General features: G+C 41.3%; 1 protein-coding gene across 1 annotated transcript; it reads right to left on the bottom strand.

The window, feature by feature from the left end:
* Positions 1-880: 880 nt before the first annotated feature.
* On the bottom strand, positions 881-15,260 carry ATMIN (ATM interactor). The gene is made up of 4 exons (XM_024556047.3): positions 14,894-15,260; positions 6,348-6,473; positions 5,097-5,296; positions 881-4,569 (listed from the first exon to the last, which is right to left on the bottom strand). Exons 1-4 carry the CDS (start codon positions 15,227-15,229, stop codon positions 2,757-2,759), a joined length of 2,475 nt encoding a protein of 824 aa, XP_024411815.2. The 5' UTR covers positions 15,230-15,260; the 3' UTR covers positions 881-2,756.
* Between the last annotated feature and the right edge of the window lie 2,989 nt (positions 15,261-18,249).

Raw genomic sequence — 18,249 nt, 5'->3', positions numbered from 1 at the left:
TGTGTTTTTTAAATCCTCACCCGAGAATATATTTATTCATTTTGGAGAAAGAGAATTGAGGGGAGGGAGGGACAGAAGGAGGAAGGAGAAAGACAGATCGGTTACCTCCCATCCAGGCCTTGACCAGGGATTAAGACTGCAACCTGTTGGTGGTGTATGGAGTGGGATAACACTCCAACTAACTGAGCAACCTGGCCAGGGCTAGATGGCAGGTTTTGATGAGTAGTTTTGTACTGGAATTAAAATAGACATTCTAAAATTAAGGCCATAAAGGATTACATGTAAAGGATTACTGTCATTTGCCACTATAAATAAGACAACACAACTTCACAACTAGATTGACAATGATACATTTTTCTTCCCATCCAAAGTAGCTTCAAACCTTACATGGCATCTTTCGGGTAAATCTACAAAAATTTTCCACCTTAATTTTTTCCTTTATGTCAAGGTAATCAGAAGCGGTGATTAGGTTTTCCTGCAAATTAGTGACTGAGCAAAGAGATACTTACATTCTTTTTTTTTGCTTTTAAGCCAGAACCACATTATTTGCAAAAAGTCACCCCATTATAAAGTGGTCACATTTGGCAAATGCATGAATTGGAGTAATTTTCTTTGAATAAATTTTCTAAAAACTTAAATATTAAGGTGTATAGTTTCCATCAAAATAAAAACTTTACATCAGAAATAGAAGAGACTTCAGAGTGTCTTTTCATTTTCTGTTAGGAAAATTGTTAAAATGTTTTCATGACCAAAGGTAAAACAATAATGAAAATAACTAGGCACAATCATTTCATCATCTGACTTTCAAAAGATGAAGAATTTGTGAAAAATTAAGGCAAAAGCATAAGTCACATTATGAGTAGGTTGAAGAAGTCACAAATAAAGGGAAAATTCTTTAATCAACAATTTTCAGTTTTTACAAATAATCTTAGAACGATTCAGGTAACTAAGGTTTTGGGGAAAACAGTTCTTACATGTACATAAAGAACTATTACATGCTCCATTTTCTGTAAATAACTCTTATTGGCTGGATTAACAAACAGTCACAGAAACAACAACAAAAAAAATTAAAGCCATAGACCACTGCGTTTATGTACAAAAAGCCATAAACAAACATGCATTTCTCCTTTACTAGAAGGACTTAAATAGCTGTATGAACATTAAGGCAGTGATGATTCTAAAACATAATGAAATTCCAAGTTAAGGCTTTATGTTTGTTTTGAAATCCATATTCATAGGCAACTTGACCAAAGCAAACTTTTATTTATCAGGTCGAATTCATCTGCTCAGGATATGCTATTTACCCATTATGAACAGTAATTCTATGAAATAGGAATTAGCAACACAATTTAATGAATTATTAGTACCCTCCTTAGATTTTGAGGATTTATCCTTTAGCGGCACAACCATGTGCCACAGAAGGTAGAGCTTTTTTCTTTTGGTAAAGTTAGAACTCTACAGGTTGCAGATTTTTACTTGCCTGAAAGTTGGCCAACAAGCAAGAATTCAGGATCTCCTAATATCCCAAAGCATCTTTGGCCATGCTCCCATCTCAGAACAGATGTTCTTGATTATTGAAGCAATAGGTCTTCACTTCAGTTTTCTTTGAAGACTGGCTGGTATTACCCTTTCTAAACAAATAAAGTAACAAAATGCAGAAGCTGGATCTAGTCTATAATTGCTATCCTCAAGGCACAAATAATATCTTTGCTAGACAAATGTCTTTCCTTATTTAAGGAAAAGAGAGGTGGATGAAAAGCTTCACTTTAAAATAATTGTTTGATTGCACTCTTCCCTTTCAAGCTAATGCAGTGTATTGAAATTTAGTGGGAAATGTCCTTTTCCATTTAAAAAAAAATTCAGAGTGACAAAACTCAGATCAGCCTGTGCAGTTAGACAAACAGCTCTGGAGCACCACCCTGGCCTATTGTGGAGAACAGGTGGTGATGTTTGTAGGGCACACTCTGCTAATAGGCATGATTCCACAACCCATTGGAATGACTTATTTAGACTAGAAGGACCACTATTTACACTAAGCGCTTCCTGTTACTACTTTAGGCAGTGAGTTTACAACACAAGTCTTGTGAGGAAAGTACTGTATACTTACATTGTTATCAATAGTTCATGTAGAGAAAGGATGGCAAAGGCTACATGAAAACTGCCTGAAAAGCTAAAGGCAGATGTTTTGTGTCTGCAAGTCAGAAAAGAGATGTCAAAGCAGATGAAGCTGCAGGGAGCATAAGTCTCAAACCATCTAAACACTGGCATTTAAATCTGATGGCGTAGCATTAGATTTCTTTAAGTATTACTATCAGGAAGCAGGAATTTCTAACAAGCACTGTCAAAAGTATTTTAGGTGCAACTGAAGTAACACTTAGACTAAAATATTGTGGAGATTTGAAAAGTCTGTACCCTAGTAACTGGTAAGCTTGGCTTCAGCTACATGACTAGATGGGTTTTGAAGGTGTGAATTCCTTTTTTTTTTCTTTCTTTATAAGTATGGAAAGACTAGCTAGCAATGAAAGGGTAAATGTAGGCAACGCAATACAATCCTTTTTAGATCAACGTCTTCAATTTATAATACACTCACATTTATACACAGATTTCGTGTTTACAAGTACAAAAGGCAAAGAACTTCATACAATCAAAGCAACTGCCTATCAACTACATTCAACAGAGTTAATACTGTTTCTCCACTCTTCATTTTCTAAATCCAGAAGGAAATTGTGAATGCATGCCACACGTGGACTCCAGTTTTAGAAGTTGGAGACTGTGTGTGGTTCTGCACATGTCTGGGTTTCTACAGAGCTGAACTGAGATTCCATAGTGTTCCAGGCCAAATCGGCGAGAAGAAAGTCATCCATGGCTGTTTGAGTTTCATTGCTGGTGAAGAACAAGCTCCCCAGGGTTTCAAAGCCAGAATGCATGGTCTGTGTTTCTGTACTGTTCAACTGAACCTTGCTTTCTAGAGCAGATGTGTTTTTAGCAGTGGAGATTCCTTCAGTTTGGGTCTCTGTGTCAGACGAATCAGTACTCATGGAAAAGCTGGAGTGTTTCAGAATACTTCCCAGAGGCAGATGAGGGCTACTATCTAAAAAGAAGTTCAAGTCTGTCTGTGTCTGCGTGTCAAACATTTCAAGGCCTAAGAAATTAGAGTTTCCCCTACAACTGTAGGGCTGGGCAGATGTGTCTGCAAGTAAGAAGTCAGTTTGGGTTTCTATGTCCAGTGATTCTAAGACTGGCTCCGTGGTCATGGTGCTAAGCTCACTCTCTTCAGTTTGAGTCTGGATATTTGAGGCCGAAAAGAATTCTTCAATATCAAAATCAATTGCAGGATTCTGGGCTGGGCCAGATGGGAGCTGGGTGTCAGGTCCAGTATTTGTGTCAGACAGAAGACTACGATTGTCCAGTGCCTGACCAGGCAGATTACTTGACAAAATGTTCTCTAAATCACTTAATAAATCCATAGTTTGAGTCTGATTATCTGTCATGTTCTGTGAAGGAAGCATACTGTTCTGTGCACTGAAGTTTATAATTGGTGCAGGTTTCTCAATATCTTGATTTAAAGTCTTAGGGTGGTTCTGAGGTAACAAACCATGAGTTACAGTCTCTCCTACTAAGCTGCTGCTTATCATGTTGTCTGCAGGAATACTGTATGATGAATGGACACTCTCGAAAATGTCTCCGCACATTACAGCTTGGTCCATTTGTACTCGGTCATCTGTTGGACTTTGCATTCCACTGGTTTGAGTTTCTCTGGAGATCCCACCTGACTGGAAACAGGCATCTAAAAACACATCAGTCTGAGCAGCTATAGATGAAGTTACCTTAGAACTGGGCAAAAATGTTTGTGTATGAACACTAATGGGTAGGGAAACTTGAGAACCAAACGTCAAATCAGTTTGAGAGCAAGACGATACAGAGGAATCAGGGCTCACCCACTGTGCAGAAGGTATAAAGTGTTGTGTGGCATAAGACAGATCTGTCTGAACATTGATTGAAGAAATGCTGTTCTTTTGACATGTGTTCCCTAGTTCATGTAAAGGATTAGACAAGCTTTTACCCAAGTTCACTTGAACACCTGTACTTATTGGCTCAACAGCAACAGGATTCACAATTTTTGAAAGAGGGAGGCTCTCCTTAAGAGAGCAGGCCTCTGAATCAAGGCCGAGGATCAGGGTGCCTATTGACAAGGGCAGTAAGTGCACAGCACCCGGGGCAGAGCCCTGATGATCGACACCTAACACCACAGGCTGGGCCGAGGAGTCAGCTGTAGGCACAAAGACAGGCACAGAAGAAAACTGCATAACGGGTAGTTTAACCAAAGCTACTCTGGGCTTTGGTAAAAGCAACTTCTGAGAATATCTTGGAGCTGTTGTAAGAGTCTGCTTTCTGGCATTAGAGCCACAAGAGTCTTCAAAAGAAGTGACTAGCTTTATTTCTGAAGTTTCTAATTCTTGAGTATCTGACCTTGGGGTTGGCTGGTTGCTCAGTGATTCAGTGGTCTTACTGGACAACTTCTGGTTGTGCAGGCAGTTTTCCATTTTCCTTTTCTTACCAGGTGGATCCCTGAAAACAATGACAAGAGTAAAAAGAGGATTCAACCCAGTGAAGAGAAATCCCTTCCTCTGCAGCTCTCTGAGAACTGGGTCTGCTCCACGGCAGGCAGAAGTTCAGAAACGTGCAAACAGGGAAGGAAGAAGCATACCTTTCTTTTAGGTGTTAAACCTCTAAGTACTAGAACTCAATCTAGATCTGTAAGCATAAGGAAGCTAATAGATTATACAACACAACATTTATTATTTCTAAAGTAGGAAGCTAGTACTCCAAATATAAATTTGGCCTTTAAAATGAAGTACAGTTTCATGTTAAGGGACCCTCTAAAGAAGTTGGCAGAAAGAATAAGGAAGATCTGGGTCAAGTAGGCATGGATCCTTTGCTAGTAGTGCTGCCATTTCCAAAAGTTCCCTTCTTCCATGTGACATCTCTTCTCTATTATTCCTCCTTTCTTCCTACACTAACAGCTTTCCAGGAAGTTTCATTAGAAACTCTTCCCCCAGCTACTGATTTTTGGGTCACCATTTCTTCCCCTTTACCTGTGCTCTGCAGGGATCTCATGGCCAGTTCGGTAGATGTGGGACTGTAAAGCAGTCCTACTGGCATAGGGACAGCCACATGTGCACTGGAAGGTCTTGCCACAGTCCTCTGCATGTCTTTTCAAGTCCCATTCGGTGCCATATGAATTGCTGCACTTACTACATTTATGCTTCTTTTCGGCATGCATTTTCATAAAGTGCTAGGAAGAACACGAAGGGATCAGAATGAAAAACTGCAAAGGCTCAAAACATTTCAAAAGCCATCAACATACAATGATTTTACATGATAAAACATAGCAGTCCAAATCAAAAGAATATAAAAGCAGGTAAGTTGCAGTTTCTCATATGCCTCTTCTCCCTATCACTTTTGCTTTGTGAAAAGTGCGGAGTCAGTTGTGGAAACAATCCATGGTACCCAGCATTTAGGTTCTGATCTACAAATAAGTGCTGCAGGCAGAATAAAAAGTGTCTGCAATATTTTTCCTATGACCTCCCTCCAGCAAACCGTCAGGGAAGTATTTCAGCTGCCAATCTCCTCCGGCCCTGAATCACCTTTTCCCCCAGTTGCTGTGCCCCTCCCTCCTTTTAAGATAGCTGCTTCTAAAATTCTTCTTTTGTGGCATTCTGCAACTTCTTACTCCTTTGGGAGAACATTTCTTTTGTGCCTTACTTGTCTGACCTTGGAAGCATACAGATTCACACAAGCGAGATGACGTACACATTTTCTCATTCTTTGAAGGGATTGTTTTCTCTTTCTCTCTGAATCCACTTCTGGACATCTTCCCCTCCAGAAGCAGCCCTGTCTCTTTCACTTGCAGTACATCTTACTCATATTTTCCAAGTAGGAGACCCTTACAAGCAACTTTCTGCTCAATTCTCTAGTTATATTTGGCAGATAATTAGAATGCACACTAGGTTTATACTACTTGCATTTCATCCTCACAGAAGTATTCTTTTTTTTTTTAAGATAAGAACAATTTTTTTAATTTTAATTTTTTATTGTTATTCAATTACAGTTGTATGCCTTTTCTCCCCATCCCTCCACCCTACCCCAGCTGAATCCCCCTCCCTCCCCCACCTCCACCTTCCCCCTTGATTTTGTCCATGTGTCCTTTATAGTAGTTCCTGTAATCCCCTCTCCTCACTGTCCCCTCCCCACTGCCCATTGTTAGATTGTTGTTAACTTCAATGTCTCTGGTTATATTTTGTTTCCTTTTTTCTACAGAAGTATTCTTAAGATAAGCAAAATACCTGTTTTACGAGAGAAAATTGAGAGAATGGCCTGTCAGGCCCTCTAGGGCATCCTTCAATTGGACAACAGTAGAATTTGGGTACGGTTTTCAAATCCTTTCTTATTGTTGGATTTACTATGCCATCCTGAAAAAGAAAAAATTACTTTAAATAATTATTTTCAAAAAATCAATACAACAGGCTGGGGGTGTAAACAAGGAATGACTAAAGATAGGAACAAGGGATCTTTTTGGGGAGATGAAAATATTCTAAAATTGAATGATGATTGCACAATACTAAAGTAATTGAATTATTCACTTAAAATGGGTAAATTTTATAGTGCTCAAATTATGTTAAAATTCTATGCATTCCTTTACGTGTTGTAAACCTACAATCTGCCATTTGTGGATGAAAAAGGGGCTCTATGATAAATCTAACTCACAGGGTGGTCTGGTCAGGGTGGGCAGTCACACCTCAGGTCTGTAACTTTCCCAGTAAAAGTTTACCTTTGCTTTAGCAAGCAAGCCCTGTCCATTGTTTTTGTGCATCTAGATTTGCACAAAATGCCTCTTTGCATGAAATGCCTTTTTCATCCCTTAGATGTGTAATCACCCTCAAGAGACATAATCTTGTTAACTCTCACGTAGTCCAACCATAAAGATTTCTGTGCCTGCTTTCTCCCACTTTTCTGTAATCTTTCTAACTTCTCTCCTTAATTCCAACTGTGCAAAAGAAACTGCAAACTGTCATTCTGGGAAGCATTTTTCTCAGTCTGTTGAGGTTTTTCTTCCAGGTATGTCTTCTGTTCGGGGCACACAAACTCTTAATTTTCTACAGGTTCTTAGTCAACACCTTAATGCTGCCTTCTATATTTGCAAGTGGTATATAACAGATTATTAGGCTCAAGGTTTCTACATCATCCTTATGTCTTCCCTCCCTTTTTACCTCATCCCCAGTGTCTCAGTGTGAACTCCTGTAAAAAACCTCCTTTGACTATGATGTTTGGCCTTCCTGATACATAGCATTGTGACTTTCTCTGATTGTCACACCGCCCCCAAAGTAGCTAAAGCTAGTTGACACAACTTTTATATAGCATACTATGTCTGAAATTTAGTTGTTATTATAATGGGCAGTACTACCATAGCTTTTACTACTGTGTCAGGCACTGTTCTAAGCACTTTATACATATTAACTCATAATCTTAATAACCCTTTATTATTAAGTATGTGAATGAATTTTTGGCTAGGAGTTTTCAAGTGATTGGTAAGTTAATTTAGTTTGAAGTGCTCTATCCTGTTGGCCTTGATGACATACTTTGTTGACACATTTCAGGTGTGATGACCTCCAGTATAATTTTTTAAAAACTCCTCATCTTAGGATATTTTTTTCATTGCTTTTAGACAAAGAGGAAGGGGAGGGGAGAGAGAGGAAAAAAATATTGATTGGTTGCCTCTCATAGGCTGACTGAGGATTGAACCTGCAACCTTTCAGTATACTGGACGACACTCCAACTGACTGAGCCACACCAGCAAGGGCCAGTATAATTCTTGTCTAATTCCCTTCCAAGTGGCCCCAAAAGAAGGTGGGAACTGGTGGGACTCTAGGGGTCACTGAAAAGAACAGGACATGCGCTCAGGCCTCAGCTGCCTCTACAGAACCTAGTTGTTCTGGTCCTCTAGTATTCTGATGAGAAAGGATTCATTACTTTTGGAGCACACCAAACTCCTTCTTTCCCATCAGTGTGTATCCAAAGAAGGGAGAAATTGCCTGGCTAAGACTCTTTCCCTTTGCTTTCCCACAGGATCTCAAGAGGAACATGTTGATCTTGCTGAGTTTGTATCCATTCATTTAGAGGGAAAAAGCCATTCTTGTTTTATTTAAAAAAAAAAAAACAAAAAACAGAATTTATCTTTCAGTGATATCATATCCAGTCAGTTATTCCTCCATGTCTTCTGCAACGGCCCATCCTTTTATAATCCCACTGCACTATACTGTCTAGATATTCATACTTATTTGGATTATTTATTGAATAAGTGGTCTCATAAATAATTGTCCTTTCTAGTGTTGTAACAAGTCTGACATACCAAAAAGTATTTGTATATATCACCTAATACTCTTTTTTTAAAAAAAAGGTATGTAAAATAAAATCCCAACTCACTATGCCTCCCATCTACCACTATAACCATATCTTTTTCTGTTGCCTTTTTATGCACTCCCCTACTCAGTCTAACATTCTTCCCACTTCTAATTCCATCTTCTGTATCCGTTCTTGGATGACTGTCCTTCTTTGACGGCCGAGTTTGTCCCACATCTTCCTGTCTCCCTTCAGACAGAATGCAATGGTGGAAAGAGCGCTGTGGCTGTAAGCCATTTCTACCACTGATTCGTGGTGTGGCCGTGGACAGGATCTTTAACCTCTGAGCTGATTTACTCATTTCTAAAACAGAATAGTTAACTCTCAGGATTATTTTGTATTGAATTACCATAGAGCCCAGCCCAGATCACATTCTCACTAAACAGCACTCCCTTGTTCGGCTTACCGCCCAGATCTAAAGATCTAATCCTTGAATGAAATCCAAGATAGTACCTAACTTAAGCTATCTTAAATACCATCATTTCCTTTTAGATTCTAGTCTCCCCAACTACATTCCTTAGGAATAGAAACTATTCTATACACCTCTTGGTACTGCTTCAAGAAGAGAGCAATTGCACGCTAAATGCAGAGCATTTTTAGAAAGGCAGTCCTGTGTAGGGCAGTGGTTCTCAACTCTGGTGGCCTGTGAAAAGTTAATTACTTGAGGCACTTAAAAAAACACCTATGTCTGGTCCCAACCTCAGGTATTCTGAGTATTTAGATTGGATGGGGATTAGGGATCTATATTTGGTCTTAAAATCTCTCCAGATGATCCTAATATGTAGCCTTGGCTAAAGAACCACTGGTGTAGAGGTTAAAGCCATGGGTTTGGAATATGAACTGACATTCCTGCGACCTTGAAAAAATTAACTGTCTTGTTTATTTATTTGCAAAGTAGGCAAAATAACAGGACCTACTTCTGGGTCGCTGTTAGGATTTAGTTAATAGTGTATAGGGCTTAGAACCATGTTTATTACATAATCATTCAATTAATTATTATAGCTGTTAGATATTTGCTGACCAACTTAATGCTTTGCATTAAGTAATGTCTTTGTAAAAGCCTACTGAGACATTGTTTGTTACAACACTGGCACGTGCTAACCTAAATGATTACCGACATTGTCTCTCATCACCAAACTCATCCTATTTCACCAATTCATCTAGTGTTTTTTAAAATAAAATAATTTTAACTAACATATTTTCTATCCAGTGTTATCAGTGAAAGAAACTGAAATGTGGGGAGAATATTAAAATCGTTCTTTCACTTCACCTAGTTTATGCCAGGGAGATGGCCCCCTTCTGTGTCCTAGGCTGTCAACTGTTCCCTGGAACACTTCCTACAGGAGCACTACAAAATTCACTCACTTCCAATACATCCTCAATTCTGCTTAGCAATCTTTTTATTATCCCTTTTCGAACACCCTATTATGTTCTCATTTGCCTGTTCACTTTTTAAAATACTAATAAACTTAATTTTTTTTGGAAAAGTCTTAGGTTCACAGCAAAACTGGGTGGAAAGTCAGAGTTCCCACATACCCCCATCTCCAAACACGTACAGCCTGACCCACTATTAACATCTCCTGCTAGAGTGGTACATTTATTACAATTGATGAACCTTCACTGACACATTACTATCACCCAAAGTCCATGCTTTGTATTATAATTTACTCTTGGTGTTGTACATTCTATATGATTTGACAATTGTATGATGACATATATCCACAATATAGTATCATAAAGAATATTTTCACTGCCCTAAAAATCCTGTGCTCTGCTTATTCGTAATACCCTTCTCCTAACCTGTGGTAAACATGAATCTTTATACTGTCTCCACAGTTTTTTCTTTTCTATTTTTTAAAAAGATTTTATTTATTTATTTTTAGAGGGGAAGGGAGGGAGAAAGAGAGGGAGCGAAACATCAATGTGTGGTTGCCTCTCATACACACCCTACTAGGGACCTGGCCTGCAACCCAGGCAGGAACCCTGACTGGGAATCAAACCGGCGACCCTTTGGTTCATATGTCCACGCTCAGTCCACTGAGCTATACCAGCTGAGGCTAGCTTTTCCTTTTCGGAAATGTGTCATACAGTTGGAATCCTACAGTATGTAGCCTTTCTTGACTGTCTTCTTTTACTCGGTGACATGCATCTAAGCTTCCTCCATGTCTTTTCATGGCTTGATAGCTCACTTCATTTTTAGTGCTGAATGCAATTCCATTATCTGTATGGACCACAATTTATCCATTCACCTACTGAAGGACATCTTGGTTGCTTCTGAGTTTTGGCAGTTATTCACTCTTTTTAAATGTCTTCTATCACCTCCTCACCTTTCTTTTCTCATTGCTATCATCATTATTCAAGTTCTCCTGACTCTGTTTGAACTGTCATTAACTTCTTAATTTCTAGATCTTCAATCTCTTTTTCATTTAAATTTCTCAGATTCATCTTTTTAAAGTATAGTGCTGATCACTACCTTGCTCAAACATTTTCTACAGTTCCCCAATACTACCCAAGTCCAAATTTCTTTAGCTTGGGACATTCAAGTCCCTTACCACATAGTTTCAAGCTACCATGTTCTTCTGTCATTTCTCTGTTATATCTAATAGAACTACTTAAAATTCCCCAAACCTTTTCAAGGATAGGAATATATTTGCATTTTCTGTTGCATTGGGGAATGTTTTAAACAGAGTAAATGTTCAGTAAAAACTTGTGGCGTTATACTGCTTATGTTTACATGGCCATTGCAGCCACATTTGTATCACACGTCAGGATGAGACACTAAAGACGGCCCTTTTGGTCCTGAGCAATCTCCTTGTTGCTGTTATAACAGGCATGGCAACAACCTGACACTCCTGTTCACTTTCCAGCTTTCTGAGGGCCAACTCCTCACCTTTCGACATCATCACCCCTCCACCCCAGTCTCTGGGCCTTCTTCCCACTCTTGTCCTGAGACAGTAGTGCAGAGGGTAAGCTGGCTGAGATGAGAATAGGGGAGATAAGAAAAGGTGATGGCACAATAAAACATGAAATGAGAAAGTGATGTTTTTTGTTCTTTATCTTTTGTGTACATAAATTGAAAAAAAAATGTACAAAATACTGCATGTTTTTATACTTTTGGGGGGTACCTGTTTATGAAACATTTTAAAATAAAAATAAACATCTCATAAAATGTTCATGAAACATTTTAATTAAAAGAACTTGAAAAAAGAACCCATGAGAAGAGAAAAACAAAAAAAGTAAAGGTGCAGAAAAGTAAAAGGAAAGACGCAGATGAAATGAGAGGGTAAGAGGAAAGGATTGTAATAATCATGGCAATACTTGGGAGGAAAGGCATGGTAGCTACTCCAGCACCTGACTGCCCTCACAGAAAGCATACAAGAAGAAAACCAGTTTGCTTTGTTGTCTTCTTATTGTAAATTTAAAATCAGAAGACTGTGTATAATATGGTCTATAGAGCAGCTTGGAACTGTTCCTTTCTTTTGCTTTTAAAAAACTTTCCAGGTAAATCATTAAAAGCAAACCCCTGCGCTGAACACAATACAAAATCATCTATGCTATGTTTTAAAAATATACATGTTGCTGGATAAGAGGTTCTTTAAGAGCCCTTCTGTTCTTTTGACTGTTTTCAAACACAATTGTTTTCTCAATTGTTTTCATCAAGAAATGCCCATTTACCCCTACTCTTCCTTTCGCTGAATCACCACCTTTTATTTTTCTATGTATTCCCCCCTAAGGCAAAGCTGAACTAGGATATTTCCAGATTTCCTTATAGGATATGGAATATAGACATACTTTAAGAACCCATATAAAACCCAAAGGTGGCATGTATCCTTTATCTTACAATCCCGCTCTTATCCATCGTACTTCAGAAGAGTTTGTTAATCATTTCTGTTAAGGAATATTTGTTAGGGGCAGGGAATCCTATGAAGAAAGATTAAAACAGAATAAGAATCACACAGCAACTAATGGGGAAGGGAATAAAAAATTATCATAATTAGAAAAAAAAACTACGAAAGAAACTAGAATTATGCAAGTAGCTGTAACCAAGAATAAAACGGAAAATTTCCACTGACTATTATGCAAATGCAGCACCCAGATATACTCAGACGAGCCATCAGAGCAGAAAGAAGGCACACACTTTACTGGTAGTGGAGTCTCTGGTCTAAACACTGACTGCTTTCAAAACCATAGGTAACTCCCAGTCAGTCCTTGTCCCCAGGCCTCCTCCTTCCAAAACTTTGAAAACATCAGGTGTCAAGAGTATGGTCTGAATTCAAGAGCCTTTCTTCAGAAGCCAGAGGGAGGGTAGAAATTTGCCTCACTCGGGTACTACCATATGGATATGGCTCTTTTGTCACATAGGCCGCCTTCATTAAAGAAAATAAACACCCTCCTTTTCCACCAAGACAGCAGAAGCTCAGAAACTGTTGTGTACCATAGTGAGAAAGGCAGAATAAATCAGGAAAGAGAGCCTGTTTGACAGGAAAAAAATCAATGATAGTTCTTGGAGAGGTTTCTTTAATTCCTGCTGAAACAGGTCTCCTTGGTGGCTTAGGAAGGAAACTCAGAAAAGTCCATTTTGTCCTCATTGTTCAGATCTTGAGTACACGGTACTGTCTTCGCACAAATCTGAAAAATGAATCCAACTAGAACTGGAAGAATGACTTTACACAGGTTCTAAGCAAGGGAGCATACTGCTACTGTAAAATGCTAAAGTAAAGACTGTCAAAGTTTGTATTTTCCTTACACATATCCCTCCTTAGGCCTATTATATTTTCTGTATTGGTACCTTCAGAACTCCTGAACTTCACGTATTTTAAAAACATAATTAGAAATATAATTAGATTGTATACACACTATCAAAGTCCTGAAGAGTAAGTGCCATCTTTATGCTTAACCGGTGCTTCATAAAGTCTTGAGAGATGCAGAGCTCCAGACAGCAATTCCGGAGACCAGAACACTATAAACCGTTAAGAAGTGCTTCCTGGCCTGGTGTTCGGGCCAGCACAAGGGAGGTCCTTGTTAGGCTGGTAGCTGCATTTGTGCTCCGATGTGATCGTGTGCCCTAGCTGTCTGCCAGTGAGGGGATGGCACTGAAGGGAGGGAACGCCTACTGTGTAAGAGCTAAAGAGAACCAAAGGATTAGGCTCTAAGATCCCTAAAAATATATACTCAACAACTCAAGTTAAAATATGGTTAAGGAAAGGAAGGATTTTGTTAAAATTCAGTATGAAAGCAAAGCCCATTCCCAGAGTTACTTCACTGGTGTCCTGGAGGAAACCCACAACTACCTGAGGAAAACTGCAGCCCCACCGGCAGAGTTTCCCCACCCTACCTCCCTGTACACTTCCTGTTTGGGGTCCCTAGTCTTCACAGGAGAACGCTGTTGCATCTCTGTTCAGCTGGTGCCTTCTAAAAGGAGATTTTCCTATTAGACTTTCTGCTGTTAAATTCTTATCAGAAGCCTGATTCTAAGGACGTTTCCAAGGATTTACCTGCGGATAGACAGAACATGCAATACACCAGGTAATGTAAACTTTCTCCTTGGTCAATTCAGACTGTCAAAAGCTACGTATTCACAAAGCTGCTTTCGGTGACTTGGGGTTTTGAATTATGTCACTATTGGCAAAAAAAAAAAGACTCTAAGTGGTGGAAGGAAACTCCCTATTGTAATGACTGAGAATTATGATAAGTCTGGGTGGGACTGAACATCTGGATTTCTAATAAGCTTTCTTTAATAAGATGTGCATTAATGGTTGAAAATCACCGCCCTCTTTTACAGCAGGCGGAAGGGATATTCAGACTACTATTATACGCGTTCTCTCTTAAGGCAGATCCATAGGGGAAATTTCCCTCAGGTCTCATTCCTGAGCTGATTTTATCGACACTGAAACTTGTGACTGCCGTGCTCCGCCAGATCTGCAGCCAGCTCCCTTTTAACAGCAGGGCAGGACCTAAAGGCCTGAAGGAGGTGTGGTGGAAAGAACACGGCTTTAGAACCAGAGACCAGGTTTAAACCCCAACACTAGTGAGGTTTCACAACCTGTTTCTCATCAGTAAAAAGGGGGCGATACGTCCGTACCTCACGAAGTTGCTGAGAGACCGAGCTAAATGCCCGAGCCGCGAAGTAAGAGGCCGGCAGTCCCGGCGGGTCCGAGCCCGACAGCCGAGTGGCATGACACAGTGTTTTCCAATTACTGCGCGTTCCCGCTTCCTAGATCCCACCTTGGCCTGCCGGGACTCCGTCCTCGGTTTGGCCCGTTTTACGTACTTGGAAGACCACTCCGAAGCGGGCCGGCGGAGGCTGGACTCACACAGCGCATTCCGGACCCCGGGCCGCGCAGCCCTGGAAACCGGACCCGCACCCACGCCCCCAAGCGAGGCGCTCCGTCGGCGCCGGGCCTGGGGAGGCGCCGTCCGGCGGCGGGCTCACCTGCAGGCGGTGGCTCTTGACCAGGTGCATGTTAAGCGCGGGGCTGTTGGGCAGGATCTTGCCGCAGCCGCGCACAGTGCACAGGATGTTGGTCCGCACGGCCCGAGACAGCTCGCTCACCGACGGCTGGATCAGCTCCCCGGCTGGCACCCCCGGTGTCGGACCCCCGGGCTGCTGCCTCGCCGCCCCAGGCCGCGGCCGGCTACCCCTCAGCCGTCCAGGTGGCCCCCACAGGCCCGAGGCGGCGGCGGCGGCTCCCCTTGCGGCCGCCGGGCCGGCCGGGGTGCCTGAGGCCAGAGCCTCGGGTCCCGCCGCCGCCGCCTCAGAGGCCGCCATAGCTCCCGCACTGCAGCCTGCACGAGCTCAAGCCCCGCCTCCCACCACTGCCACTTCCGGCAGAGGGCGGGGCCTCTCTGCTCATTAGCATCCGGCTGGGCCGGGCTGGCCGCGGCGACCCCTGGCGGCCAGGGAGTGCACATCTGCGAGGAGCCGCAGCCAGGTGAGGCGGGCGGGTTGTAAAACTTCACTGGCATTCCTATGAACAGGTAGAAGTTCCGCTGATCCAGTTTTTGCCTTCCTAGAAGCTTGACCTCAGACAATAATTGGATAGAAGAAAAAGCAGTGCGTTCATAATTTACTTCCCAAAGATTGGAAACAACCCAAATGTTCAACAGCAACGTAGGCAACAGTATGTTAGTTACAGCTATCTTTCATTTAGGGTTTACCATGTGCCAGACACTGGGGAATGCACTTTTCGTTTGGTGTCTCATTTTGTTCTCAAAACAGCCATAGAAGGTATGTACTATAAGTTTCCCCCATTTTGCAGAAAAGTAACTAGTCCTAGGTCACATTATACAAACAAAAGGATTGTTATAATTGACAATCATTTTAGGGAGGCTGAATTTACTTGCCTTTATTTTAACTAATGAAATCTGATTACTGTTTGGGAGACAGTGTAGCTCAGGCCAGGGTTCTAAAACGTAAGTACCTAGAGAGACTAGGTAGGTCATGTAAATGAGAGTGTAGGTCAGGTGTATAGGCAAGGCAGGGATGAGGGCTACAGTGAAATGAGAAATACATCCTTTGTTTAAAAGGGAACAGCTAGTATCTTTGATATCACTGACAGACCTAGGTAGGCCTAGGAGGAATAGAAAATCACCGGGTGGGAAACTACACCACCAGAAACTGTAGCCTGGGAATGCCTGGAAACTGCCTGCTGACCCTACCCAGGGCAGATGCCGGGCTAAGATTGGGGTCTGGGGCCGGTCTTTCTGGCATAACAGGATACAGCTTTAACTTGAGCCTGACAACATGTATGAAGAACAATGGTCAGCAGAAATGGCACCCAGCAACCAGCTCTAGCCAATCAGATTCTGACACCCCAACCAGTTACCCTTCCCGGGTTTTTGTGCTTAAAAAGCCTGCCTAAGAACAACTGAGTGAGTCTTATCCTCCCTTAGTTGGCTCCCCAATCTCCCTAGGTTGGCCCCACTTTCCCCCACAAGTCTTAAGCTCCCGTGGCTGGCTCCACTTTCCCCTTCCAGTGTCAACTGAGGTTGGCTCCACTTTCCCCTTATTTGCTGCTCATAATCCTTGGCTCACTGTGTCCATCTGGTTTCTTGAGCGACTCTGACCTAAGAGAGCACTAGATTTGTTTTCTCCCCCCCCCCTCAAGATTTATTTATTTATTTTTAGAGGAGAAACATCAATGCGTGGTTGCCTCTCACATGCCCTCAGCTGGGGATCTGGCCTGCAACCCAGGCATGTGCCCTGACTGGGAATTGAACCTGTGACCCTTTGCTTCACAGGCTGGCACTCAATCCACTGAGTCACACCAGCTAGGGCTCACTAAATTTGTTTTTCAAGACTTTTATGTGAAAGCATCCAGCTTTTATATATTAGTGTCTTTATTAGTTTTCTGTTGCTGCAATAACAAATTACCACAAACTAGTGGCTTAAAACAATACAGATTGGTTGTTGTCGAAGGAACTCAAAAAGAGCCTGGAGGCTTTGGATAGAAATAAATGATAAAGACTTACACAAGTGTCTTGGAGTTTGCAGACTGGAACAGAGCAAGGCAAAAAAGCGTTCCAAAGAAGAAAAAGTTAAAGTTCTTATAGTAAAAAGTACATTCTTGAGAGTTATCAGTTCTGCATTCTTAGCTCTAGGATTGGTCCAGGATGGTTATCAGTCAGCTGTTGGGCAGGCAGGATGATGGATGCCAGGTGGATCAGAAGATGGGTGCCAACAGGTCTGGTCATGTCCTATGGTCTGGATAATGGATGTGAGTAATCAGTATTCTGAGTACCTGAGTCCTTCAGGGGATAACCAGAGGGTTATCTGCCATGTCCATTTGTAAATCCAGGCATTGATGCAGGACTGGGACGTTCAAAAGCATTTTAAGTTCCCAGGCTAGTTAGAACAAGAATGGAATCTTTCATGCCTCAACCTTCATATTAATAATTTTAACAGCTTGGTTAAAGTGACTCCATTTTATAATTCCCTATCTTCACTCTTTCCTCATTATGTCACAGTTCTGGAGATCAGAAGTCTCAAATGAGTCTACTAGGCTAAGACCAAGGTGTCAGGAGGGCAACATTTCTTCTGGAGCCTCTAGGGAAGAATGTGTTTACTTGCCTCTTCCAGCTTCTCAAAGTCAGTAACAGTGAGCTGAGTCGTCCTATCACTGATTTCTTCAGTAGTTCTATCTCTCTTCTCTTCCACTTTTGAGTACCCTAATGATTACACTGGGTCCACTTAGGAACTCTCCCCATCTGAAAAGTCCCTTTGCTTGTAAGGCAATATATTTAGAGTCCAGGGATTAGGATGTGGGCATCTCTGAGCAGGGGGGATATTATTCTGCCCACCCTAGGAAACTAATTCTGATTTAAAAAGTACTGTGGCCAAAACCAAACCAAACCAAACCAAAAACCAACAACAAAAACCCCACATCTATGTGTGGGGTGGGATCCATGGGCTGCTTTCTTTTTGGTATACTGTTTAAGAGTGCAGGCTCTCAGATCTGACTGCCTGTGGTTAATACGGGCTCAGCCGCTTACTAGCCTAAGCTTTTGGTAGTCCTTTAAAGTAGAATAAGACTAGTAATGCTGCCTGCCTTACAGGAGAGTTATGAAAATAAGATAATGCATAGAAAATACTTAGCACAGTGCCCGCTATATAATAAGTGCTCAATAAATGTTAGCCATTATTCACTTTTGGAGACCCTAACTAATGTAAAGTCAGGTAAATTCCTAATTAGAAAAAATTCAAAAATCCCACTAAGTTATTCTGAAGCAATTCCTTTACCTAATTTTACATTAGGCAGTAAATTCTTTGGGCTATGAAGGTCCTTGGAT

Source organism: Desmodus rotundus, chromosome 12 (assembly GCF_022682495.2).
Source record: "Desmodus rotundus isolate HL8 chromosome 12, HLdesRot8A.1, whole genome shotgun sequence".
Lineage (NCBI taxonomy): Eukaryota > Metazoa > Chordata > Mammalia > Chiroptera > Phyllostomidae > Desmodus > Desmodus rotundus.
Note: the sequence above shows the minus strand (reverse complement) of the source record. Positions and strands in the feature narration are given on the sequence as shown.